Raw genomic sequence first — 27,008 nt, 5'->3', positions numbered from 1 at the left:
ACGCCTTCCAGCTGGTTCTCTGTGACGCTGGGCTTCGAGGGACGACCTGAGGCCAGAGGGCGCATCCGATGTGGACAGGAGCACCCGACGTGGACAGGTGCTGCTGCTGCTGCTCCGACACGAGCCACAACCTACAAGGTGACGCCAGCGACTGAGAGACAGGGTGAGACCAGAGCCGGCCAAGTGCACGCAACACGGCGGCTCCTTTCAATACACAGAAAATTCAAGTAGTTTATTTAAAAACTGCTTAGTTTCATCTTGAAATATATATATATAGTATATGTATCTGCTTTAGAAGGATCATACTGCAGCATGATTCTCATGCACTTTACAGCACTTTTATTTTAAAAACTTCACCTTGAGGCGGCGAATCACTGCAGGTGTCTCACTTGATCTGGCGACGTGCGGGAGGCCTCCCTTTCTCCTGAGATCAGTAAACCTAGACTGACCGTTCCAAGTTAGAAAAGCAGAAACCGCTGAGTTAGAAAGAGATTGTGGTTTGAAAAGCATTTCCAAACAGCTGTGGCACGTGATGGCCATGCTTCCCCCGGAGTCCGATTCTGCGCTGACACCAGGCACACCGCATGGGGCGGACCTGCCTTCTGTCCCAGAGAGACGCTTTCTTCACACCGCGGCAGTTCTGATTCCGGCAGCAAAGCGGGGCGAGCAGGCCCAGAGGTCAGAAAAGCGTGGAGCGCCCCTGCGGCTCTGCCCTCATGATTTCCCCAACAAATGGTTTAAAGATGAATCAAAGTGCAATGAAGGAGTCACAGTTTCTTCGGGGGGCTTCGGACAAAGACGACGGGGCCGGAGGGCCGACACAGCAGCCCCCGGCGGCGTCCCATCCCAGCCTGCGGGCGGGCCGTCCTGCGCACGTGGGGTCCCGGGGGCCCTGCCTCCTCCCAGCTTTGGTGTTGGCCGCTACCACTGCCCGCGGACCAAGAACAGGCTGCCCAGGCACAATGCGTCAGACTCGGAGGAAGAAAAAGGAGATGCTGTTCTTCTAAGAAAGCCATAGTTTTGGGGAAAAAAAATCTTTTTTTTCTAAAATAATCATAGAGAAAAATACTCTCCAGTAGCTGCAGCACCAGCAAAGTGTGACGAGATGTGACAGAACGTCCACATACCTGCAGGCATCCACAGGGAAAGACTTTGATAGAAATGTTTTAGCCACTGACTGCCGCGCTGCTATCTGAAGTATTCAGACAGGATATAGCACAGGGCATCAGATCTTTTTTGTTTTCAGTTATGACTTTAGAAATGCAAAAATCTTATCTTTTGTTTCTAAATCACTTACAGTCTATATTGTAAACCTGGTTTACAATTTTAAAACATGCAGAATAAAAGATAGAGTTGAAATTAAAAGATTTTTTCGATTAAAAAAAAGATTTTAAATGATTTTTTTAATTGTGGAAAAATAATTAACGTGGTATTTTTGCCTAGTGGCTCAAACCTACCCTACAACTACTGAGTCTCCACTCCGCTTTGTGAAGGGGCTCTGGTCCGCGCTGCCACGAGGCCACGGCAGCCAGCCCGCCCGGAGGGCCGCCCTCCCTGCCTCCCGCCGCCCTGGAACGTGTGTGCAGGAGGCTCAGACCATGGACTCGGTCTCCACGGGCCCCTGCGGGCCCTCCTTCCGGGATAGCCGGAGGACGGTGGGCTTCTCGCTGCTGCTCCCGCCTTCGCCCAGAGCCTGGGAAGACAGGCCCTTCTGCTCTTCCTTGGCCTCTTCAGACACCTCTGGGTAGATGACCAGGAAGGTGGCCGTCAGGAAGCCCAGGAAAGAGCCCACGGAGGCCACCATGGGGATGACACGCACGGTCCCAACAGCGTCGACCACGCCACCGAGGGCGGAGGCCACCAGGATCTGGGAGATGTAGACCTGGCAGGAAAGGATAGCGCAGTCGATGCCGAAGCCGCGCCTGGAGTTCCCGGGGCTGTGGTGGACGTACTGCAAGAGAGGAGGACACGGCATGAGGGATGGCGCTGCACCCAGAAACCTCGGAACAAAACCCGCCTTCCCCTCAGCTGCTTGGCGACCACGCACCTGTCTCCCCGACCTGTCCCACTTATACTGAATATAGTATTGGAGGCCATTGCAATAAGGCAAGGAAAATAAATAAAATGTATTAAGAATTGGAAAGAAAGAAATAAAATTCATTATACATGGATGATGTGATTGTGTACGCAAAGTCCAGAAAAATGTATAGATATGCTACGAGGATTAACAGATTATACCATATACCTATTTACGGATAGAAAGGGTCAAGACTACAAAGTTTTAAGTGTCTCCAAATTGATGTATTTGATTGATGTATTTCCAATAAAAAAAAGCCCAGAACTTAACTTTAACATTTAAATGAAAAGGAAATGGTCAAGTCTTGAAGAAGAACTGAGCTGAAATTTCAACTTACACCGCCAGGTTTCCAGTCTTACTATAAAACTACTTAAAACGGTGTGGCATCTCTGGGACAGACTGACCTATGGAGGAGAATACAGACATGCCCCCAGACTCCCCCAGATGGACGTGTGACTCCTGACAAAGACAGTGTGGCAGTGCAGGTGGGGACGCTGGGCAACATGGCCACCCAGACCTGGGGAAGCCGTAAAGTTCTGATCTTCCACCTTAAACCACATACATGAAATTCAGCCCAGGAAGACTGCAGGCAGAGGGTGCAGGTGCAGGATAAGACATGGGCAAGGATGTTCCGTGCAGCAGCACCAGCGATAACCCTGCCCAGGAGAACCCCGATGCCGCCCACAGCAGGGTGGCGGATGAGCTGTGGCCAGGGGGTGGAACACAGGAGGGAAGGAGGGACCACGACCATGTCGTGCAAGCGCAGGTGGGAATCCCGGACACAAGGTGAGGCGAAGGCAGCAGACTGTCTGGTCTACAAAGTTCAGAATCCGCAAGACCAACCATGTGTTAGAAACCAGTACCGTGACTGTCTGCAAGCTCCACTCCTCGGTCTGGCTCGTTCTACAAGTGTGTTCTCCCTCCTGGAAATCCATCGAGCTGTTTGTTTACAATTTGTATACTTTTCTGTAGTCATGTTGTACTTCAACTAGAAAGTTTATTTAAAAAGTAATGCTGTCTTTAAGACTTTCATTGGTTTTGCATGTGGTAGGCACCTAATCACTGTGAATTCATCTTGCATAAGAGGTTAGAAGCCGATATACATCATTCAGGTTTAGGAAGAAAGAATTGTGAGCTTTTCTGTGTCTTCTTCCTTCCTGTTGGAGGGTCTGTATGTTCAGTTTGAAAGCCACGGTCTACGTTGCATTTGAAAAGTGGCTGGCCTGAAACAAAAGGTGCTGTGGGTGTGAAATAAACACTGAATTTCCCAGACTTGGTGACAATGCAAAGTACCTCAGTGTTTTATACTGGAGTACATGTGGAAATAATGATGTTTTAGATGTACTGAATTAAATTTTTTAAAAGCTATTAAAATTGACTGCACCTGCCTTTTGTTTGTCAGCTGTGGCTGCTGGAAGTGTAGACCTGCATAGGCGGCTTGCACTTTGACAGGACAGTGTTGGTCCACAGCTTCCCCTCCCTTGGGGGCCTGTGAGGGGACCGCGAGGGCCAGGCAGCCTCCCCAAATCACGGCCCTGTGAGGTGCACCTGAAGCCTCCAGGCAGGTGCCAGTGGCCCAGGGGAGCCAGCAGCTTAAGAAGCAGACCCTCACGGCCAGGGATCCCGTGCCTTGGACAGGCTCCTCAGGGGCCATTTCAGAACCGAAGACCCAGGGGACAGTCTGTGTCTCGAATGTCCCCCAGAAGGTACAGAGCTCTGTCTAGGGCTGTGTGGAGAACAGCCTGAGCTGTGGAGCCAGACAGATCTAACGACCGGTCTGGAGGTACGATCTGGGCTCTGGCCTCGTGCCCCAGTGCCTCGCCCACCGCCCCACCGGCCACACACCTCCTTGATGTCATGGTACTGCCCGAGCAGGGCGTAGGGGCAGTAGGAGATGCTCATGGAGACAATGCCCATGGTGCTGATCATGATCATGGCCACGTAGACGTTGGCAAACATGGCCATCACGGCCGTGCCCACGGAGAAGCCCAGTGTCCCCAGCACGTAGATGACCCTGATGCTCAGGTCGTAGTTGTCCAGGTACTTCTGGAGCAGGGCTGCAGAGACAGCGCGGCCACAGGACAGTGATGGATGGGCTCCCCTCCCTCCCCCCGCCCTGCCCACTTCCACGGTGCTCAGCCTGGCTAGGGAACAGGCAACGCCCCTCTTCCCCACCCAGACCACGCACCGCCCACGCTGCAACAACGGCCCCCACCCCCCAACATACCTGCACTCCGCTTCCAGGGGCTCCAGCACCTCAGAGAGAAGGCAGCCCCCTTGGTCCCAGACCGTAGTCTGGTCCTGTCCCACAGCTCCCCGGGGCCTCCCTTGGATAATGGTGGCTTATCCTCAAGATGAGGATGGACAGTTCTCAATGCTGCTGTACCTGCAGTAAGGCCCCAGCCAATCCCAGCCCGCTGTCCACAGAGCAGGACGCCCATCAGTCCTTCTAGTCACCAATCATGTTCAGGTGCGCGGCTCACCTGACTGGGGGCCACTCACCTGAGCAAATTGCACCGGTGGCCGCATAGATGACCAGGCCCCAGCAGCCCATCTTCACGCCTGCGTTGTAGGCCTGCCAAGCCGTCGAGTTGGATGGGGCCTGTTGCAGAAATGAGACTGGGGTTAGGGGGCAGAGACACCAGACTGTACCCTCTGGGCAAGGGAGGTTATTTTAACCTCGACCGCAAGCCAGCTGGTGACTCTAAGAGGTGGTGACACCATGTGGAGGAGACGCAGCTGCGGTCCAGGTCAGTATCTGTGGCAGATCGTCGGCCACCTCCTCCCCCAGCTTCACTCCTTCCCCGTATCTGGGTGGATCCGACTTGCAGCTCCTGCCTCTGCCCTCTCAGAGCCCAGCGGCCACATGCAGCAGCTCAGACGGGCCGGGAAGATAGGAACACATGGAGAGGGGAGGCCTGAGCCTATGCCGCGGCCATCTCGGCCTTCCTGGCCCGACCCCAGGCGATACGGCCACGGGTGTGAACCAGTGGACGCCACAGGTGCACCCAGCTGACCCGGCCCCAAGTAACGACAGATGGAGGCTTGGGTCGGGGGCAGCGTCAACAGGGCGAGAGCTGGCGTGGTGCCTCCCCGGCTCCTCCATGGCCTGTGCTTGCGAGAGCCCAGGGGTTTCCTGCTGCTCTCATGCATTCCAGGTGTGCACCCACCCTCGGGCTCACACAGTGATGCCTAACCACGTTGGCAGGGGTGCACACTGGCCGGCTGCCCGCCACGTGCCCCAGCCCGACATGCAAGGCCCGTGATCACCGACTCAGGTGCTGGGCTGGGGGAGGTGTGGGTGGCCAGGCCACCATGGGGGAGGCCTTGGGCCACCATGCTGCCGCCACTGCCCGGCTCCCCCAGGTCTCCTCTGGTCTGGACCTCACCACCGGCCGTGAATGCCACCCGCCCCTCCCAGTGCCTGAACTAGGGGCCCTGGCGCTGACCTTGGGGTCCCCCTCGAAGATGACCTGGCCCATGAAGTCGGTGTAGAACACGGCCTCCGCGATGACAGAGAACCAGGTGAGCAGGTGGCAGAGGCAGAGCCGCACCAGCTCCTTGGGCATCTTCAGCATGGACAACCAGAGCAGCCGCACGGTGGTCTCGCCCTCGCCCTCCTCGCTCTCCGTGTCCCCGCTGGACGTGGTGGCCCCGCTCTGGTTGCGGCGCCGGCAGCGCTGCCGCTGCCGCTTCTGCAGGTCGTAGAGGTCGCTCATGCTGCGGGAGGGCTTGATCAGGACCACCGCGTTGGCCCGCCGGTAGCGGTAGCGGTGGGACCCGATCTTGCCGTAGTAGGAGAAGGTACAGGAGGCCTGCCGGCGGAACATGTGTCTTCGCCGCCTGGCGCAGCCGGACGTGGCCGAGGGCTTCATGCCCACCCTGCCATAGCTGCCGAGGCCGTCGCATGCGGGGGAGTGGCCCCCGTTGGGGAGCCCGCTTGCGCTGAGGTGGTTCTCGAGCAGGGTCTCATCCTCCCTGGCGGGCTCCCTGAGCAGTGGCGGCAGGCCGGCCGGCCTGGGCCTGGCGAGCTCCTGGCTGGTGCTGCGGGGGGTGCTGGGGTAGGAGGCATCGTGGAAGATGGAGGGCTCGATGTCCTGCAGGAAGAGCAGCCCGGGCTCCAGGTCCAGGGCGGCGTCGGGCACGTGCAGCACCGAGTCGCTCTTGCTTCGCGCCATGCCCACGTCCAGGTAGTCCAGGGCCAGCTCGTGCTCCGACTGCACCTCGTCCGGGAATAGGGCGCCGCCGTCCAGGATGCTGGCATGGGGGCCAGGGGCCGTGGCGTCGGCCACCTCCACGCCACGCTCCTGCTGGGGGCTGTGCTGCTCCTCCTCAATGCTGAACAGGTGCAGGGCCACCGATACCGTGAAGATGACGGCCGCGAAGAAGAAGAGCACCTGGTTCTGTGTCCGGAACCAGGTGCCCAGGAAGGTCTGGGTCCAGTCCAGCCCCCCCAGCACGTAGCCGATGGCCCCGCCGAGGCCTGTGGGATGGGAGGGGAAAAGCAGTCATGACCGATGCATGTCATGACCGATGCATGAGAAGGGAGACTGGCCCGGAGGGGCGGCCAACCCTCCCTCGGGGGCCGGGGCCACCTCTCAGAGTGAGAAAACCGCAGGACAACAGAGCAACTGCAGCTGCCCCGAGGCTCTGCGTTCTCTGACCCCACGGACTCTCACCTAATAAACCAGAGGCAGAGGACCGGCAGCTGCTCCGTGTCTGCTCTCGGCATTAACTGCCACCTGCAAGCTCGGAGTCCGTATTCCTCAAGGAGGTGTAAGCTGCTCGGCCAGGGCCCTGGGTTGTGGCCACCTGGCTAGCATGTCCGCCCACCCCAGACCACAATCACTTGGGCCTGCTTGGGTCCCCGCTCACGGCCTTGCCCACCGAGGTCTGAGATGCAGCCACAGGCAGGGGTCACGGAAGCCACCCTGACGCGGGGGCACTGGCCTTGGGAGCAGCCTCCCCAACCCCGCCACCCTCAGACGGCCAGGCGAGGGCACACTTACCGGCAGAGAAGGCGTGGATGTTAAGGGCCATGTCCTGTTCCTCGCTGTCCACCACGTCCAGCAGGTAGGCCCGGATGGGCCCCTCGGTGGCGTCGGCGCTGAAATCCAGGACCACCACCCCCAGCACCGTGAGGATGATGCCAATGGGCTGCCGGTTGGGGACATCGCCGAGGGACAGACCTGACAGGGCACAGAGGAGCAGTCCCATCTCAGCGCCCAAGTGCCATTGTGATCTCCCGGGAAGATGGCGACCCTCCGCCCAGCCAGAAGGGTGTGCTCCTCGGCACAGACGCTCCAGACAGAAGCTGACCTTTGTTTCTTCCGTTTCTGTTGTTTCCAGGGTAACTTTTTCTCCCCCTTCATTTTAGCTGCTCGGTGAACCTCAAAGACCTTACTCACCATTACATTTTGTAACTGAAAATGGGGAAATGATCCTTCCTGTCCAACCTTCACCAGGGGCTGTGCTGGGAGCGCTGACTCAGCGTCAGTGAGGAGGGGGCCTGAGACACACCTGGTCACTCGCGACACCTCTGTGCACACGGCATTAGAGGTCAAAGTCAGCTCCTCTGGGCAGGGGCCTCCAGAGGGAGCCTAGGTGCGGGCTGGCCCAGGGTCTGCAAGTCGTTTGGCTGGTGCTTCCTGAACATGATGGGTTTTCCTGATCATCTGAGAGACACTTCCTTATCCATACACTGTGGTTTCAGAGGAAGACTCTGCTTGAACGTGACTTCCTGAGCTACACAGCGAGCATGTGTCCATTCTCCAACTTACTTTACAAAGAATTAAGCTTCCAGGACCACCACTGACCAGGCCTCATGGCCAGACCACATCCAAGGCACCCGGCCGGGCTGACGGCCACTGCGTCACACGCCGGCAGAGCCTCGAGCAGAAGCGAAATGACACCGAAACACACCCACGCCTGCCCCTGGGAGTCTGTCGAGCTAGAGCTAGTTCACTGCACGGCCTGCCCTCCAGCAGGGTGCGGCTCTGAAGAGAGGTCAAAGGTCTCGCTTTTAGCACGAGTCCTCCCAAGGGGGTCGTAAGCACACAAGAGCAGCGATTAATTACGCACCTGTTGCAGGTGAGTCTGCTCCTGAACCCAGACACCAACCTGCTCCCCTGACAGCTGAGCTAAGGCTGGTTTACTGGACTCACTGCTGTGAACTGAGGACACTCTGCACAGAGGAGCTGAGGAGGCAGCTGGCTCGTCATTTGGGACCCAGGCTCTGAAGACAAGGCTGGTCACAGACAGACTGGCCCCGTGTGAAAGAAGGAAAGGCATTCTGACCCGGGGCTCCCTGCTGGCCACCTCGACCCCACAGTGCCCAGGAGAAGCACAGGTAAAGTAAGAGACAGGCACCAGAGTGCAGGCTGGATCTCCAAGCTGATGCCTCTGGGCCACAGTGGCTGGGGCCACCCTACAGATACGTCCCTGAGAAAGCCACGGCGTTCCCTCTGAACTGAGTGTGCAGGTGCCAGAAGGGCAGCACCCCCTGGACTTCTGATCCAGAGACATCCAGATGGGGAGGGGGCACAGCTGCCTGGCCGCCCCCACCACGCCTGGGAGCAAGCTCGCCCCGCTGGCCCCGCGCAGGCCTCGGAGGGGCCGAGAGGCTCCCACTGCACAGGTTTCCTCTGCGGCCCCTTCCCAAGCCTCCCAGCATCAGTGACCCCCACCTGAACTGACACAGACGTGGGACATGCTCACATCTGTCAGAACTCAGATTAAGCCTCCATCTCAAAAAATTGTTGCCAGAAAACAGGATTCTGTTTTGAGCAGTTTTGATGGGTGCCCTCAAGACAAAAGCTCTTTCCTACATACAGTTGCTCTAATTGAAAACAATACAAAACAAAACAAAACAAACCACGAGGACGTGAAACCAAAAACAAGATCAAATTAGGTCTGGACATTTTCAATACCAAGTCTAAGAAAAGGAGAAAAAAAAAGAAAAGATAATTTCTGAAATAATGCTGGAAACAGGACGTGGTGTCAGATACGCATTAAAAACAAACGGATCACAACAGGAAGCGCTCGCTGAGAACAGGTCCCCACGGCTTTCCCACGCGGGGCCCCGCTCGGCGCGGCCAGGCGTGCCCCGTCCAGGACCGGCCCATCCAAAGGATGCAAGCCTGCACAACTCACGGAGGGAGAGCTGTCCCGGGCGGGGGGCAGGACACTCACCTATGGCCGAGCCGTTAAGGAAAAGGGCCACTCCGAAGAGCACGCCCACGCAGAGCGCGAGGATGAAGGGCCGCCGGCGGCCCCAGCTCAGGGTGCACCGGTCACTCGCGGAGCCGATGAGGGGGGTGAAGATGAGGCCCAGGATGGGGCTCAGGAACCAGGTGAGGCTGTAGTACTGCTCCGGAAGGCCTGCAACACACATGCGGGCCATTACACACACGGTGTGCGTGCTGCAGACCCACCCACCCCGCTCGTGTGGTTCAAAACTCCTTGGGGGACACGTGCCCCCTGCAAGGCTGAGTGTTTGAAATCAACCAAAGCCCCCTGGGAAGCGTCAGGTGGCCCAAGGCCAGCACCTGGGCCTTAGAGTGAGGGGCCCGGGAACTGCCCGCGGTGCCCATGGCAGCTGGGCACAGAACGTATGGAACAGCACACGCCGGAACCAGCGGGGCTCAGGCTGGCCATGCACACGTGGGGAGCGCCGCCGTGCCAGGCCTGCACGCAGCGGGTGCCGCAGGGGCAGCGGCACGAGGCCAAGACCCTCTCATTCTGCTGGCGCTGACCAAGGCCTCAGGGACTGCTTCATGGCACAAGGCACTGTGCCCCCTTCAGCCCAGAACAAGGCGGGTCAAGGGCTGCAGCTTCAGAAAGCAGTGAGGACCCATGCTGCTGGCATCCTGGCCTCACTGGCCGAAACCCATCACAAGGGTCCTGCCGAGGGGTCTTAAAACCGTTGACAGGCTCAGTGACCCCGGCAGCAGGCTTATGAGCAGCCACCAAGAAGCGGCAAGAGGGGAAGAAGCATCAGTGTGTGGCCAGCTGGCGCCTGGGGTGTGTCTGGTGCTTGTGCTCACTCACTTGTCCTCCGAGCCACCAAGGGAGGTAGAGACGATTGTGCCCATTTTACAGACGGGGAATCTGAGGCTCAGAGAGGCTAGGCAACCTGCCTGGAGTCACAGAGCAAGAAAGTGGAAGCCCCAGGATTTAAACCCAAGGCTGCCTGATTTCAAAGTTTCTGTCCCCCCGGCCCCCACCCCAACTCTACATGGTGCTCACACAAACCCAATGCCCATCAGAAACAGGGCTGGCACATTCTTACTCAGGAGCGCCAGGCAGCACCTGGCGTGAACGAGCAGCAACACACAACACGGCCGAATCCATACACGTTTGGTGCAGAAGAGCACACGCTGGGGGTGTCATTTACATGAAGTCCGAAGGGGCTAACGGCATCTCTGCGGCAGAAGGCAGGGTGGTGGTCACCCTTGGGAGGGGCATGGGCTGCAGGCTGGTTAAGTTCTGATTCTGATTTGGAAGGGGGTCCCCGGTGACGACTCGCCCAGCTGGACACTTGGATCGTGCACCTCTCTGTATATCATACTTCAGTGACGAGTTTACTTAAAAAATAAAAGGGGCTTTGGCACACCAGCGATTCCTTTAGCCAATGCTTTATGCCGCCAAAGGCGCTGAGCTACCAAGAAAAACAGACTGTGCAGGAGGAAATCATTTTCAAAGGAGGCGGGAGGCTCCTTTCAAAACCACTGCTAACTCACCCACTAAAACACACATCCAGCCTAGATTTCAAGGTGTCGCCTCGACCTTTACCTCACGTAGAACCTTAGGAAGGGTGGATTTTGTTCCTGTTTCAAGTCAGCAGAATGTACTGATGTTTCAGGAACCGAGGGGCTTGCTGAGTGTGCTCTGTTGACATACTGTGGTTTACACAGCAGGCTAGGTCCTCTGTGTGCCGTCAAAGTCAGGCAGTGGGGAAAGCGACAGCTGTGCGGCCACAGCGGCCACGCCGGGCACAGCAGCCACACTCGGTAACGCACACGGCTGAGCAGCGGGCTTCTCGGAGACGACTGCCCCGCACAACCGTTAAGCAAGTGCGACGTAGTCAGTTTCAGAAAGAACGGAAAACATTCTCAAGGTGCACGGACTCCGACTTTGACTTTTGCTGGGAATTTCAAACATCACAACTTTACTAATAAATGCTGTCTAGCCTGGTGACGGGGCTCCACACAGAGCTGCAGCACGTGCGTGCACGCATGCGCGCGCACACACACACACACACACACACACACACACACACACAGGCATGCGCGTGCACACACAGCGACACCCTGCTGCTCCCTGTCTCTCCTTGGGGTCTGGCCTTCCTGCTCTGGGCACAAGGACATGCTCCAGCTCCCTGCCTGCTTCCTGTCAGAACTCAGAGGGGTCACCCCCCAGGCCTTCCCACGCGCCTGCAGCTCCCACTGACCCGGGCTCACCACCGCTGCTGTATTTCCACACCCTCCTCCCTCTCGAGGTCAAGGCTCCAGACCAGGGCTGACCAGCTCTGTGGCCTGTTTTTGGGCAGCCCCCAAGTTAGGAATGTTGCTACATTTTTAAATGGTTGAAAAAGATCAAAATAGGAACATGGAAAAGGTTTACACGACATTCCCACTTCAGCGCCTGTACAGCTGTGTTGGAGCGCGGCCACACGGGCCCGCTGGTGAGCGTGTGCGGTGGGGCTCAGGGCCGGGACCCACACGTGGCCGGGGAGCCGGGAGCACTTCCTCCGCCGGACGCAGCTCCGTGTTGCGCCGTCTTCTGAGCTGTGCTCAGGCTCCCTGTCACCGCTGAACGAGGGGTGTTACAATCTCCAACAATGATGGCGGAAGTGTTTAATTTTGGCCATCTCTGCTTTATGCGTCTCACAGCTCGTCTCAGGCACGCACCCCCCATTCCTGAGCTGCCCCTCCATCCTGAGCAGCCCCTCTTTACTGCCAGCAATACTCTGTCTTTACCTGAAGTCCACTTCGCCTGGGATGCATATGTCCTGTTTCCTTCCCTTACTTCCCACTGCTCTGTGACGCAGCGTTTTAGAGTCTCTCTTCAACAGCAGGTGGATGGTTCCTGCTGTTTTGTCCATTCTGACCTCTCCCCTTGCTGGCGTGGTCGGTCACATAGAGTAACACTGACCGTGGTCAACGTGAGGGCCCCCATTTTACTACTTGCTTTCTGTCTGCCCCCTCCTTGTGTCTCTGTTCCTCTTCTCCTGCCTTCTTTTGGGTTAAATGAATTCTTTTCTCACATTCCATTTCAGTGTATGTATCAGCCTTTTAGCGTTATTTTGCAGTGGCTGCTCTAGAGACTGCATTCTATGTCAACTTCTCAGTCTGTTAGCGTCTGTTATACGTGTCACATAAGAGCTTTGCAGCTAAAAAAAGAGGGGGTTTGGAGGAGGGGATAGCTCAGTGGTGGACCGTGTGCTTCACATGCATGAGGTCTTAGGTTCAATCCCCAGTACCTCCACTGAAAAAAAAAAAAAAGCTTCGCGGCTCTCTCTGCCTGTTTACCCCTCGGACCCTTCCTGCTGTAGTATTAAACAATCATTTATTTTAAAAGAATTGAGAGGAAACTTGTCTTTTATTTTTACCCACCCATCTCACCATGTCCATACCCTCCCCTGCATCCTGAAGCTCCCAGGCCCCCTGGGGCATCACTTCCCTTTGGCCAGAAGAACTGTCTTTCGTTTCTTCAGCATTTCTGAGAGCTCTGCTGCACTTACATTTTACCTGAAATCTCATTAGTTCACTTTTTTTCTTAAAGGACACGTCTGCTGGATCCAGAACTCCGGTTAACTCCTCTCCTCCCAGGGCCCTGGGGACTGTCCTCTGCGGAGAGGGCTGTGAGGGTGCACGTGACTGCAAACCTCAAGTGTGTCTTCTTCCCCCAGGGTGCCTTCAAGACTTCCCCTTCGCTGATGGTTTTCAGCCGGATGGTGAGGAGCCTGAGGGGGGTTTGGTTTTCTTCACAGTCCCCTTGCTCGGGGGCTCACTGTGCTTCACTAATCTGCGGGTTTAAGCTTCCACCAAAGTTAGGAAATTTCCGGCTGTTTTTCACTTCACCTTTTTATGCCCCGCTCTCTCTCCTCTCTTCTGAGACTCTGTTGACACGTAGCTCAGGCCTTCCTCCTGACACTGTCCCACTGTTTCCAGGGGCTGGTTTTCCCCCAGTCTCTGTTCTGTTCTTCACATTATCGTTTCTACTGACCAACTTCTTAGGCCACAGAATTTTCTCTCGTCCCCCAAGCGGCCCTTAACCCCATCTGATGAATTTTTATTTCAGATACTGCATTTTTCAATTCCAGAACTTTCATCTTTTTTTTTTTTTTAAAATAGCTTACCTTCCTCTGTCAGGACTTCCAACTTTCCATCACGAGCTGTTTTCCCTTATGCCCTGGAGCAGAGCAGGCCTGTCTGATCATCCCCGCTCAGGCAGTCGTCCTGGAGTCCCACGCCCTGCGGCCTTCTCTCCTGATGAGGGCTGTGCTCTTGGCCCCGAGGTCTCGTGCTACTGAGCCGTACTGCAGACACTGCGCTGCAGAAACTCTGTATTCTGCTATATTCCTTGTAAGAGTATTGATATTTTTGTTTTAATAAACAATGAACTCAGCTGGACTCAAACTCAAAACTGTCTCTCCTGCAATGGGAGGTAGAAGAAATCTCTGTTCTGTTCTTTTAGTTCAGCTGAGTTGCTTGAAATCTGTCTCACAAATGTACATTTCAGGGATCAGCAAGAGAGATGAGCAGAGATGACACACAGGGTTTAGGGCTCCCTAGCTCCAGCTACGCCCTCAACTCTGCCCCTGGGTCTTCAAGGCAGTAATAGGGCAGGTACCCAGTGATGTTCCAGTCCCACTGTGTTGCATCACATGAAGCCAATTCAAGCAAAAAGCCACAAAACAGTGAGAAACTCACCTGGTGCCACACCATTGTATCTGGGAAGTTCTCCAGTTCTAACGGGGAGAAAGAAAATTGCACGGATAAAATTGTTCCTTGAAGATTCAGCCTCTTCGACTGGCGCACAAACAGTGGCCAAGCACTTCCTTCTGGTCACCATGAGTGGTCTCATTTCCACTGTCGTGACCTAGAGCTGAGAGGCTACAGAGCCTGGTCACAAGACAACTGTTCGTCCTCACTCCCCAACTCACGTAAACATCCTGCAAACATCTCGGAGCTGCAGGGCTCTGTGGCAGACGTCAGTATCTGAAGACTGACTGCAGAGGGCACAGCGAGTGCCTGTGAGACAGGCCCACAGTCCCCCCCAGTCGACAGGGGCCAGCAAGCGCGGGACACGTGGGGTCTGGCCGATGCGGGGCCTGTGCTCTTCCCAAGGACAGGCTACAACACGGACACGCATGGAAAGGCTGGCTGTGTGAGGCGACAGAGAAAGCCACCTCCGTCGTCGGTACCCCCTGGAAACTGAGGCTTCTCACCAGGGAGGGTACACAGTGTGAGCAGAAGTCTGCACAGCCTTGGGACCACTCCCGCAACCATCAGGAACCCAGAAAACCCCGGCGGACCCAAAGGTGCCCTCCCATCACAGCTCACACTGCGGCAGCACTGCCTCCGCGGGCACCTGGCAGGTGGTGGGCGCTGGGTCCCACCGGCAGGTGTGTGTGTGCTTCACCCCAGGAGCTGCGATGCTCGGGTCAGAGTGCGGCTCACCCCTGTGCCCGGTTCCTGAGTTCAAGTGCACGCCCCAGAGCCAGCTACCACTCTGCCTGCCCCCCAAAGGCTCCTTTCCGGTGAGCTGTGAGCTGTGCCCTATGTGTGTTTGCTAAAGACGGCCTTTCAGAGCAGGGTTGTGGGGCTCTGTGGGCCGGTCCCTGACACAGAGATGACCCCTGGCCAGTATGACAGGACGAGGGTGTGGCTTTCAGGTACGGGGCTCACAGGTGCGAACTGGGAAGTTCTGTTACCCCTTTATGAAAACACTTGTGTAACTAGAATTAAAACAGTTACCAGTTTAACCAAATCTTAGGAACTCATTAGGAAATCTGTCAAGCTGGGTGCTGGTCAGCAATTCACCCCAAGTCCGGGTCCCACCCAGCATCATGGGCCTCGGGCTGTCCGAGCGCTGGCCGGCCTCAGGGGCGGAGGGGCCGCAGGTGCACGCGGAGCCCCGCTCACCTTCCCCAGCTCACAGCGATGCTCTAATCCCTGAGGGACCGAGGAGATGGCGGAGGTGTGGGGGAGAACCTGGCCCAGGAGTCGGCACCCCAGCGCACATGCCCTTTCGCCCTTGCCCCTGCCCACGTAAACTACTCCCTCCTCATACACCCTTTGCACCACCTGCTAACCCCCACAGCCCCCCGAAACTGCCCTCCTGGTCACCAGGCTGCCCGCCTACCTACCCAGCCCATCCGCATCCACTGACTTGGCCAAGAGCTCAGAGGGCCCCACGTTGGCACAAGTGCTGGCCCATCTGGCAGAGCGCCCAGTGTGCAGCGGGCTCCAAAACCACGTGCCGGGTAATGGCGTCACTGGGCAGTGGTGCCAGCTCCCTCCCCTCCCTCAGCGGGGCCGCTCTCCCTCCTCCTGCCCACTCCACATGTGACACCCCAATCCAGGGAAGGCCCTCTGGGGCGGGTGGCAGGGACCACAAGCTGGTCAAGCTGAGGAAGGCAGGAGAGCCCAGGAGGAGCAGATGGGACCGACTGTAGCTTCTGTCCCATTACTTTCTCCCCAACCCTCCTGGAAGGGATCCAGGCTGCAGAGAGTGTGCAAGCCCACCAGGCAGGGTCTGTGCCTGGGCTGAGTGGCCAGGGCCATGGGAACACACCCTGCACTGGGTGCCACAGGGACACCAGGCCACAGCTCTCATCTCAGCACGTTGCAGAGAAAAATAAACATTTCCCATCACGTCCCCAAAGCAGCCCCTGCCTGGCAGAGCGAGTGTGCCTGGCTCCAGAGGCCCAGCCCTGAGAACACAGCCCTGTCCCCGACCCCGTCCCCGGTGAGGCAGCTGCTGGGACGCCCTGGACGTGGCATTTCCCAGCAAAGCTCTAAACACACGCAGTGCCGGTGCATAGTAAATAATTTTTGTTTTCTTCCAGGCAAAAGCGAACAACAATGGTGAGACCAGGAAGGCTCCCCGTTCACAGGAAACACTGAGTGTGTCACCGCTCGTCGGGGCTGAGTGAGGTCACGGGCGATGCCACCACGCTCGGTCACGCGCGGCGCCCCCATTCAACACAGCGTCTCTTTTGATAAACTGGTACTCCTGGGGGTGGGGCGGGGGCGGGAACATTGCCTATAAATGTTTAACAAAAGATCTGAAATGGGAATGGGAACTACATTCTTTCTCTCAATAGACAAAGCCTTCTCCATCAAGATATGCCTGTGTTGCAGACAAAAACTGCATGATAACATTAAGCCCATGAGAACCGGGTCCCTGGGAAACGCTCAGCAGCCTGGAGTGACCTCTGATGAATGTAACCAACCCTGCGGGGGACCATCACCAAGGGGGCTACAGACACGGCAAAGCAAGGGTCCTGCCCTCCAGAAGCACACACCAGGCCCTGGGGCAGAGGCTCAAGTGTGAAGTCCAGGAAAGGGGCCCCCTGAGCAGGAGGGTCTGCCCTGGGCAGAGGGCAACACCTCCTCCAGCTGGAGAGAGGGCTGCAGATTTGCAAGGAACTTTCCAGAATCCCAGGAAGGTTGGGAGGAGGAGGTAAAGAGAAAGAAAGGGCAATCAGCTCAGATGCCTCGTCTGGGGCCTCCCCTGGCACAGCACTTCCTGCCGTTCCCAGTTGCAACAGAAACGGCCCTGCGGGTGTGTGCCCGGCCCAGGCCCGGTCGTGCCTGGGAGCACAGCATAAGCGCGGACGTTCAAGAGCAGGGGCGGGGACCTGGGCCTCGTGGGGCCGGACCCAGTGACGCCAGGGGCAGCAGTGCCATGGAGAGCCACGAGGCGCAGCCAAGTTCGTTCAGTTTATTCACTACGTGCTCCCTGCGAGCAGACTCCGGTGAAGACGGCCGAGAGGCTCCCTGTGGTTCAAGGCGCCATCTGAGAACAAGCCACTTTGGATGGGGCAACAGTTTAGAAATGGCACCATCCAAACTTACTCAAGGATTCATTAAGTTCCAGCAGGTTCCAAATGGTCTTTCTTCCACTAAAATGAACATTCTCCAGCCCCTTGTGTTGGCCCTGAGGCCAGGCTTAGTTTCAAGGGAATAAACGTGTGTGGCCACCACCAGCCCTGCATGGGGGCTTCCCGACAACTTGGGGTGAGGGCACGGGTCCTATGTCTGAACAAGGAGCAGCCTCAGCAGCCCAGTAGGATGCCCCCGGCCGCACGCAGGCAGGCACTGAGCCTCTGGGAAGCCAGTGGGCACACCTCCTGCTCCCTGGGGCCCAGCTGCAGGGGTCTCTCCTCCCAGCAGCTCCCCAGGACACAGCCCACCGCAGGCCCGGGCATCAGCCGCTCTCTGCTGGTGTAAAGGTTGGGGAGATAGTACCACCTCCAGAGCTGCGTCAGGATTGGGTCATGGGGACCAGCTGGCTGCAGGCGCACATCGTGAACACGTAACATGGTCTTGGGGTCCGCACACCTCGCTTACAAGAGTGGGGAAGTTCCTCCAGCAGCTCTGCTCCCTCCTGAACCGCACACCAGCATCACTGCAGCCTCCGGCCTGGCCTGGTCCAGGGCAGGCGGACGTGGCCTGGTTTGTAGAAGCGGAGAGGCTCGAATTCTGATTCTATGCTTTCCGGTCATGGACCCCTGGGCAAGTCACCTCCCTTCCTGACCCTGACACCCTTAGCACGGGTCTTGTCTAGGACCCTCGGGAGCACTGAAAGGTGACAGGTGAAGTCCCTGGGCCAGCGTGAGACAGGCTCTTGTGTCTGTTCCCTCCCCACAGCTCAATCCTTGTACGTTATTCATTATCCCACTTTGACATTTTTTAAAAATCACAAATCACTTTTGTTACCGCTTTTAGGATCTCTCCATCCAAATGGGGATCCCAGGTGGCCTGGCCTCCCCACCAGCACCTCGTGTCCATCACACAAGGGATCCAGAGGTGATCTGGGGACGGGCCATCTCTAGCCGGTCCTGGTCCTTACCCGATTCCTGGTCTCTGCAATGTCTCCTCAGCCCCGCCCCGGCCAGGGCCCCCACCATACTCTGCCTGCAGTGCAGCAGGGCCCCAGACCTGGTGACGGGAAAGCCAGCACACCTGGCCTGGCTCCCCACGCCGGGCTCAGCCCTGGCCCTTCCTCCAGCAGCCAGGCTCTCAGGGCCTGTGCCCTGGCCAGCAGTGGCTGTCACGTGGTGACCTTGGGACGAGCTGTTGAAGAGAGTGACCTCTCCTTTATTGCTGGCCTCCACTCCCCACGCGTTTGGGCTCACCTCCAGTGACAGCGAAACCCTTGGGCCAGGATGCAGGTAACCTGCACACTCAGGGCTCTGCTCACCAGACCTGCAAAGGCAAGGGCTGGGCCTGCCCAGCTGTCACACTGGGAAGCCGCGACCATGGCAGCACCGCTGAGCACCAACCAACACAAAATCAACATGGAGAGATGCGTACTCTGCTCTCCACTTAGGTTAATGATTCAGGTGCACGAGATGCAGGTGAGGCGCCCTTTACAAGCCGTGTTGGAGCACAGGGTGCTGGCGCACGCAACGCGGGGCACTCGAACCCAGGCCAAGATGGGTCCGCAGACTGTATTTCTGGTTTGGCCACAGGGTAGCTGAGCTTTGCTGTCAGTCTAGTAAAGAGGAAGGTGAAGAACACAGGCCACACTTCTACTGCAGAAACACGGGGAGAAATGGGCCGAAGGCCTCCAGTCAGCCCTGCGATCACAGAGCACAGAGCTGTGCGCCAGGGCGAGCAGATCGGGGAAGTGCTCAGAGCCAGGCTCCCGGAAGAGGAAGCCCGGGGGCCCCCCTCATGGACCCAAAACTTACCATCAAAATAGGGAGTGCTGCCCGCGAATCATGCTTTAAAGTAACAGCAAAACGTGAGCGTGTGTAGGACTGAAAGGAATTTAAGTAAAACATAATTTGGTTGAAACTGATGAAACCTTACAACCTCTGGCCAGACTCGGCACCTTCCCACCACCCCATGCTGAGCCTGGGACCCACCCTTGGCTGTGGGCACTTTCTGCCACCAATCCTCCAGCTGGGAAATCCAGGCCCAGGCGCAGGGCTCTCCCGTGCCACGGTCAGCAGCCCAGTGCACGGGCGGCCCGCCCTGACCGCCTCAAGCCGAAACTCACACTTTCAGTTTCCACCCAGTTTTGCATTTTGTGATACACCTTAACCAAGATTTGCAGATACAGTACTTCTAACAAGTTACTTCCAATTCAGCAGGTCGGTGGAGGTTCCCTCAGTTTGTCTGTGATGTTCCTACAGCAGTTTGTAAGCTGTAAGATACACCCATGTCCTCCCTTCATTTAAATGGGGGGGGGGGGCAACGACCCATCTTGCACCAAAGACAACTCCTACTCCCACATGATTGCATGTTACATGTGCACATGTTTTGCTGAAGATTTAAATTGTTGATTTTGTAATGACAAAATTACCATCATCTCAGAAATAACTGAAATATTTTCCTGCTGGACACATTCTATACTGATTATTTTTAAGAGCAAAGTTAAGAGACCATTTGTTTATTATAAAGTCAAATGATCATTTTCTGCAGGAATAAATGATAAAATCTTTTTCTGTCTTCTTTAACCTGAGTGTCACAGTAGTCCTTTGGTATCCGCAGAAGACGGGTTCCGGGATCCCCCACAGATTTCCATAGATGCTCAAGTCCTTCATATAAAATGCTGTATAGTATTTGCATATAACCCACGCACATCCTCCCATATACTTAATTTATTTTTAATTGTACAGTCAGTTACAATGTGTCAATTTCTGGTGCACTCCCATATACTTTAAAGTAATTTATATTACTTAGAATACCTAATACAATGTAAATGATATGTAAATAGTTGCTGGCACAGCAAGTTCAAGTCTTGCTTTTGGGAAGCTTCCGGAATCTTTTTGGAGTATTTTACGTCTGCAGTTGGTGGAACCCACAGGCACGGAGGGCTGACGGTGCGTAACTCCTGTCCTGTTACTGTAATTTTGAAGACTACAAAGATCTAGCACATTTGGATACGGCTGCAATATAACAGCACAGTGCTTGCTACTAAGACTTCTAAAAAGCATTCCTGCTTTTCCTGTGCTCCTGTGAGCACTCCTGGAAAAAGGCAGACTCGCTCAGGTTTCTCTGGAGATCACCTCCCTGCAGTGGCACATAAGGCCTCCTATGATCTGATTCCTGCCCACCAGGGACCAGATCTCCCCTCACACCACTCTGCACCAGGCTCATGCACCCCCTTAAGTTGCCACGCAGGCTTAGTCACAGTCTCCCTAACATGCCCAACTCTCCTTCCTGCCTCTCCTGCCACGCCACAACCCGGAATGTGCCAACTCGCCTTCACTTGCAGACCTCTGCTTACTCTTCACAACTAGGAGGTCCGGCACCTCTGCTACACAGCTCCCCCACCCCTCGCCCCGTCTTTCTGTGCCTAGCCGGGGAGCCTCCTGTCCTGTTCTGCTGTCGACAGAGCGGGCAATGGCCAGTACTCTGTCCTTTCTCACTTTGCTTTTTGGGACCATAAATCACAACCTGCACCCCAGGCCCTGGCAGCACCCGGCACAGGGCACAGGCTCAGTGCCTGGATGACCTCCCTGCTGCCTCCCCAGATCTGGAAACTTTTGGCCCTTTTGGCTGGAATCAGGGTGCCAGCTTTCCCACACGTGCTCCAAGCCTCTCACCCCCCCTCCCCATAAACCGTCCGTGACGTGCCCCGTCTCCCTGCGAGGCAGCGACCGCAGGCTGCTCCAGTGCGTCTCCGGCCCCTGGCCCCATGCCCGGCACCTGGCAGGTAGGCACTCAGCAAGCATTTGATGCGAGAACAACAGGCATGTAATTCCTTGGGAAAAATGACTGCAGCTGACATTTCATTGTTTCTAAAATACAATGATCTGAAACATGAGGAAATCTAGACTTCCCAATCCAAACAGAAGAGCTCTGCACAACAGTTTCTCAATTATTTTAGGCAAAATTCAGGAGATCTCTGACAGACTTCTGCCAGTTTACGTGTCTGACCTCTGGCACACTGCTTGTGAGCCTCGGAGGCCGAGTGAGGGTCCCCCAGCCCGGGTGGGTGCTCATGCCATGACTCCCAGGCATGGACACCATGTGCAGGTGTCGGGAGCTGTCTCCCATCCGACTCCCAGCCCGGGCCATGTGTCACCCTTCAAGCTTCCTCAGTCTCAGTCAGCAGGAAGTCCAGTCTTCAGCTGGATATTCTGTAAGGCCCAGCTGATGTTCTTTCACATTTGAAAAACTGGGATAAAACATACGCCGTGTAAAAGTCCTCATTCTAACCATCTCTAAGTGCTCAGGTCAGTGACACCAGGAGCACCCACACCACTGTGCGGCCACCACCACCATCCTCGTGGGACTATCATCTCACAAAACTGAAACTGTGCCCTTTAAGCATTCACACACACACACACCCCCACCCCCACATTCTACTCCCATCGCCATGGATCTGACTCCTTCAGGTCCCTCGTGTAAGTGGATCATATAGCATTTGTCCTGCATCTGGATTTAATGTCCCCGAGGGCCCAATCAGTCTTGGCCACTTACCACCCCCTCCTTCTTGGCACCTCCAGCCCTGTGGGCCCAACTGCCCTGCTCACTGGATGGTACTCCGGGGGAAGGGGAGGACACTGAGCCCAGTGCTCTCTGCACAGGACAGTTGCCCCCTGTAGCCTGAACACCCCTCCCCCAACACCAGGGGACACTGCAGGGGCTGAGCAGAGCCCTGCCCTCGGGGGCTGCACCTGATTCTTTGAAACAGCCCTTAAATGACGCAGGGTCGTGAATGAAGGAGTGGCAGGTGATCCTCATGAACCCAACAGGTACGCCTTAGGAATTCTGGCACAGAGGAAACTGAGGGCAGCAAGGTGCTGGGTCTGCTTCTACAGAACAGGAGCACCAATCTGGAGCCTTACCCGCAGGAGGCCCCAGGGTGTCCCACCCGAACAGGGGATCCTTAGGAAGGTGGCAAGCAAGCCTGAGCCACAGAGGTGCTTCCGTGCATTCACACACCTGCTGGAAGCCCACGTTAGCTGCATCGCGTAAAACGTAGCTCGACTTCACGACAGGTCACCTGCTAGCAACATCTGTGCCCACTCAGGGAGGGTGCAGGGGACCCACCTGTGCTCAAAGTCATGACTCCGCAAGAGCCCACCTGGGCAAGTGACGCCTGCGCGGGCGCACACACAGGATAACGAGGCGCTTTTCACTTCGGATGCAGCGTGCCCCTGCACCTCTCAGTTCTCCCCACAGACTGGTGCGGGGCGCTGCCCCGTGGGGTTCGAACGCGATCCGCAGTCAGTGGCACGGGAAGGCACACAGCTTTAGGGCCGGGGCACTGAGTCCCTGGAGGGCTGGGCTGTAACCTCTCACTCCCTGGGGGGGGAAAGGTCGCACCCGGATTTCAGAAAGGTGTTGACTGTGCGATGAGTCAGCGAGGCTGCTGGCAGGCTCAAGCTCCGCAGCTGCCCTCCTGGCCTCGACCATCAGGGAGTGGAGGGAAATGACCAGCACCTCAGGCACTTAAGCTGTGCTGCTTTCTTTAAGACAGGCTTTTAAAAGGGTAGGCTTTTCCCACAGGAAGAAAACGAGGGCTCCAAGTTCTGACAAATCACATCCTAGGGATTCTGACTCACATTAAGCCACGACAGAAAGTGGAAAAACTCTGCTTTGGAAAATTAAAAAACAAATGGACGTATACAAAATGAACAGTTTCACCAAGTTTCACCCTCCCTGAATGAGACAGCCAAGACCTCACCTTCCCCGTAAATAAACCTGCAGGCCCCTCCCCGCCCCCGGTCCCGGGGGCCGCGGCACCCCCGCCTTCGGCCAGCAGGAGAGAAGTCCACGTCTCTCACTGTGGGCTGAGGGGCCGCGGGGCACTCTTCTTCCTCTGACTTTCCTTTTCCCTCGAGGACACATCCTGAACCAAGAGGGAAACAATGGGGGTGAGTGGGGGGGTCTCTCTCCCAAGGGAAAAGGCTGTCTGGGAACAGACTGTGCCAGTGGGAGCCACCTGCCCAGGAGGGCGCCTGCCCTTTAGGGAGGTCTGCTCAGAGCTCTGGGCAGGCTGTTCCCAGCCTCTCCTTCACGAGGGACCTCACATTCCGCCTTGATCCTAACTCTGAGAGGCCAGATTCATCAGCTGCGCGTGAGTGCACACACGCATATAACACATGCACACAGACACGTGTGCAGCATGCAAACGATGGGCACCTACCTCCGGTGCCGGGCACGTGGCAGGAGTTGGTCTGCAGAAGCTTCCCGGCAGCCCCTCCTCTGCCCTCAGACCACTGGCCCTGCAGGAAGCAGGCACGGATGCTGCTACGCCTCGGCATGGCCTCAGGCTGCCAGCCCCTGCATGTCACACCCCACCCTCTTCCTTGTGCCCAAGCTTGCAGGTCTTACCAGAACACCCCCTTGGCACTAACAAAATAGCAATTTTTAGGAGCTACTCTGATTTTCCTCATTTGAATCTTTGACCCTGAAGCCTAAGAATGCACATAGTTTTAAAAGTCCCCGCTAGAAGCAGAAATGTTTGATGATGTGGAAATCTAGAATACAGCAAATGTGGCCTCTGGACAGGTGAGGAAGAGACGATGGTGATGCTTGAAGACACATGGGACCAGCCCCAAGTCGGCCAGGAACCTCCTGCAAAGTCAGAGCCAAGGGGGGTGCCCACCAGGATGATGCAGTGACGCCTGGAGAGAAACCCACAGGCTTTCTGCTTTGACCTGGAGCTGGGCTCTTTCTCTGCTCTGTGCTCTCTGCTGCTCCTGGGGACAGGGACAAGGCACGGGGCCACCAGTCTCGTGTGTCACATGTGTGGGAAAACCCTGGGAGCCGGGCGGGCACCGAGGTGAGCATGTCTGAATCTGCCCTGAAGGTACTTGAAATCTGGCGGGAAGCAGTGGGGACAACCTACAGGAACAGCTGACACGAATACGGTTCTCGGAGCCTCCCAAGTGTAGGGGACACGCACACACTGACCGCAGCAAGCCTGGCCCGAGGACAGGCTGCGGGTCATTGCATCGGAACTATCGCCACTGCAGAAGTGACAAGCATAACAGGTCACCCAGAGGACAGGGCTGGATGTTGAAGGGGCTCGGGGTGGGAGCGCAGGCCACGAGCAGGCGGGTCTGAACTCTTCCAAAGCACGAGCTCTGCGAGCCTTTGCAGAAAAAAAAGAGATGCTGGTACCCACAGAGATATAAGGCCGGCCACAAAGATGGATTCTCCAAGAGCCAACATTTGGTTAAGAGGTGGCCCCCTCCCAATTTCACCACGGCGTGGGGGCCCGGGCAGGGCAGGGCAGCTCTGTGCCACTGAATAATGCAAAAGAGAAACCAGAACCACACCCTGCGTCATCACCACAAAGACGAGTGTTACAGTTCACAGTGCGCTCCAGAGCCAGGCTCAGCAGAGTCCTGGGGCCCAGGGCGCAGAGGACGCTGAGCCTTGGGGGCCAAATGGCAGCCCACAGCCTCCTCTCTCCCAAACGGGTATGTTGCGGAGACACTGCACAGCCAGAGCACCTTGCAAGGAGCCCCAGGGAGGCCAGCCTGGAGGAAGGGCAGCAGACAGAGGGACCCTGAAGACCAGCTGGAGGCCAAGGGGCCCAGCCCTGTTGGAGACTACAGACAGCCTGCAGGGGGCCCTTCTTGGTGGGGGAGCTCGGTCTGAGTGCTTGCTGTCAACAGCCACTGAACCCCAGCACAGCCCAAGACGGGGGGCTGGGAGCGCAGGGGCTTCTTCACTCACATGTTCACGTCTTGACTGGTGCGCGCGCACACACAGCAGGATGGTCCCGGTTTAACAACGCTGGAAAATTGTCAAAGATGAACTGTCACACGCATGTTCTCAATTGGCTAGCTACTCCTGGGTGGAAAAACTTTCTAGTAATTTTTATGATGGCAGAGTTTGAACTGACTTACTTCTCAGTTTTCCATTTGCTGATTTTCCATGGGAACCTTTTCACTGGAGAATCAATCTTATGAACAAGAAAAGGGCAGGCTTGCTATTGTTTGATATTTCAAAACACAACCACTTTCTAATGTAAAGACGTGCTGAGACATTTACCAATACAAATGTGTTCCGTCTAAAGCACTTCTATGCCTTTTTCTAACATGAATATTTAGGTAATGAGGAAAATACAAATGACATTCCCAACTACAAAGGGGGAACGGTGCAGTCAAAAACAGTAACAGAGCACGTGTCATCAGTTACCCACTGCTGCCCAACAAGCCGTGCACCTCAGAGCGGCTCAGAACATCTATCACCTGACAGTTTCTATGGCCGGGAACCCAGGCCCGGCTCGGCGGGGTGGTCCCGCGTGGGATCTCTCCCAGGGCTGTGGTCATCTCGAGGCTCCGCACGGGGAAGGCAAGGCTCACCTGGCTGGTTGATGGGAGGATCTAGTTTCCCACAGGCTCCCAGACTGAGAGCCTCAGGTCCCCGCCAGCCAGGAGGGGAGGCCTCTCACAGTTTCTGGCCACGCTGAGTCTCTCCAAGAAGGCAGCTTGACTCATCAAAGTGTACAAGCCAAGAAGGCAAGAGAGAGCGCCTTCTGACCAGATGGAAGCCACAACTGTTTGTGACCTAGTCACGGAAGTGACACCCCTCTCTGTTGTCATAGTCTGTTGGTCACAAGAAACTACCGTAAGAGGAAGGGGTTATACGAGGCCATGAAAACAAGGTGGGGGGCACCACGGGGGCATCTCAGAGGCTGCTGACCACAGCACGCACTGCAGAGGTCTCTGGGGTCCCATCTATACTCACTCCTGACCCCTCTGTGTAATGGTGGTTTTATTTATTAGAAATAAAAATTCTAATAAATGATTTCATTAGGAAGGAAATATCTAAAAACCAATGCTCTAAGCTTGACATTAAGTAATAAGAAGAGCAAATTTAAACCAAAGTATGCAGAAGAGAAAAATGAACAGCACAAATCATGGAAAAAGAAACAGACAAGCAATAGAGAAATCAATGAAATAAAAAGCCACGTCTTTGAGATCAATACAATTGATAAATCTTTAACCAGACTGATGAGGAAATAAAGAGATGATACAAATCACCCATATCAGGACAGAAGGAGCGTCACTCCAGATCTCCCAGACATTACAAGCTACCAGAACTAAGTGAGCTTGGCAAGACTGAAGGATATGAGGTCAATTTACAGCAAAGATTTTTATATTTCTATATATAGTGGTTTACAATCAGAAGTTGAAGTTAAAACAGTACAATAGCTTAACAGAGTTGAACACTTGGGGATAAACTTAAAATACATGTGAGACCCATACACTAAAAATTTCAAAAAGAACCTAGGAAAAACTAAAGACCTAGATGTATACAGAAGGGAGACCATGTTCATGGACTGGAGGTCCCAACATCAAGCTGTCAATTCTCTCCAAATTCACCTGCAGATTCAGTACAATACCAGTAAACACCCAGCAGGCTTTTTTGATAGAACATGGTTAAGTTAATTCTAAAATCTATATGGAAATGTGAAAAGCCTAAAGCAGCCAAAACAAGTTTTTAAAGGTAGAATAAAGTTAGAGAGCCTGTATTTCCTAATTTCAAGATGTACTGTAAAGCACCGTAACGAAGGCTCTGTGGCACTGAGGATAAACAGATCAATGGCGCAGAATGAAGAGTCTAGAAATAGACTTGCGTATATGTGGCCAGTTGACTGTCAACAACGGTGCCATGGAATTCAATGGAAAGGACAGCCTTTTTACCAAGGGTGCTGGAAAAACTGGATTTCCACATGCCAAAGGAAGGAGGGACCCTCCAACTCGTACTGCACA

At 55.6% G+C, this 27,008-nt stretch overlaps 1 protein-coding gene across 1 annotated transcript in view; it reads right to left on the bottom strand.

Annotated features, from left to right (window-relative positions):
- Positions 1-880: 880 nt before the first annotated feature.
- SLC45A4 (solute carrier family 45 member 4) overlaps positions 881-27,008 on the bottom strand; it is a 70,205-nt gene continuing 44,077 nt past the window's right edge. Inside the window, exons 3-8 of the mRNA XM_032468124.1 lie at positions 9,269-9,457; positions 7,087-7,266; positions 5,527-6,560; positions 4,580-4,679; positions 3,923-4,134; positions 881-1,951 (exon numbers count right to left, since the gene is read on the bottom strand). Of these exons, the coding sequence (XP_032324015.1) occupies positions 1,592-1,951; positions 3,923-4,134; positions 4,580-4,679; positions 5,527-6,560; positions 7,087-7,266; positions 9,269-9,457 (2,075 nt within the window). The 3' untranslated portion in view covers positions 881-1,591. The remainder of the gene's footprint in view (positions 1,952-3,922; positions 4,135-4,579; positions 4,680-5,526; positions 6,561-7,086; positions 7,267-9,268; positions 9,458-27,008) is intronic.

The sequence above is a fragment of the Camelus ferus genome, chromosome 25 (assembly GCF_009834535.1).
Source record: "Camelus ferus isolate YT-003-E chromosome 25, BCGSAC_Cfer_1.0, whole genome shotgun sequence".
In the NCBI taxonomy this organism is placed as follows: Eukaryota; Metazoa; Chordata; class Mammalia; order Artiodactyla; family Camelidae; genus Camelus; species Camelus ferus.
The sequence above is the reverse complement of the archived record's forward strand: the minus strand, read 5'-3'. Positions and strand labels throughout refer to the sequence as shown.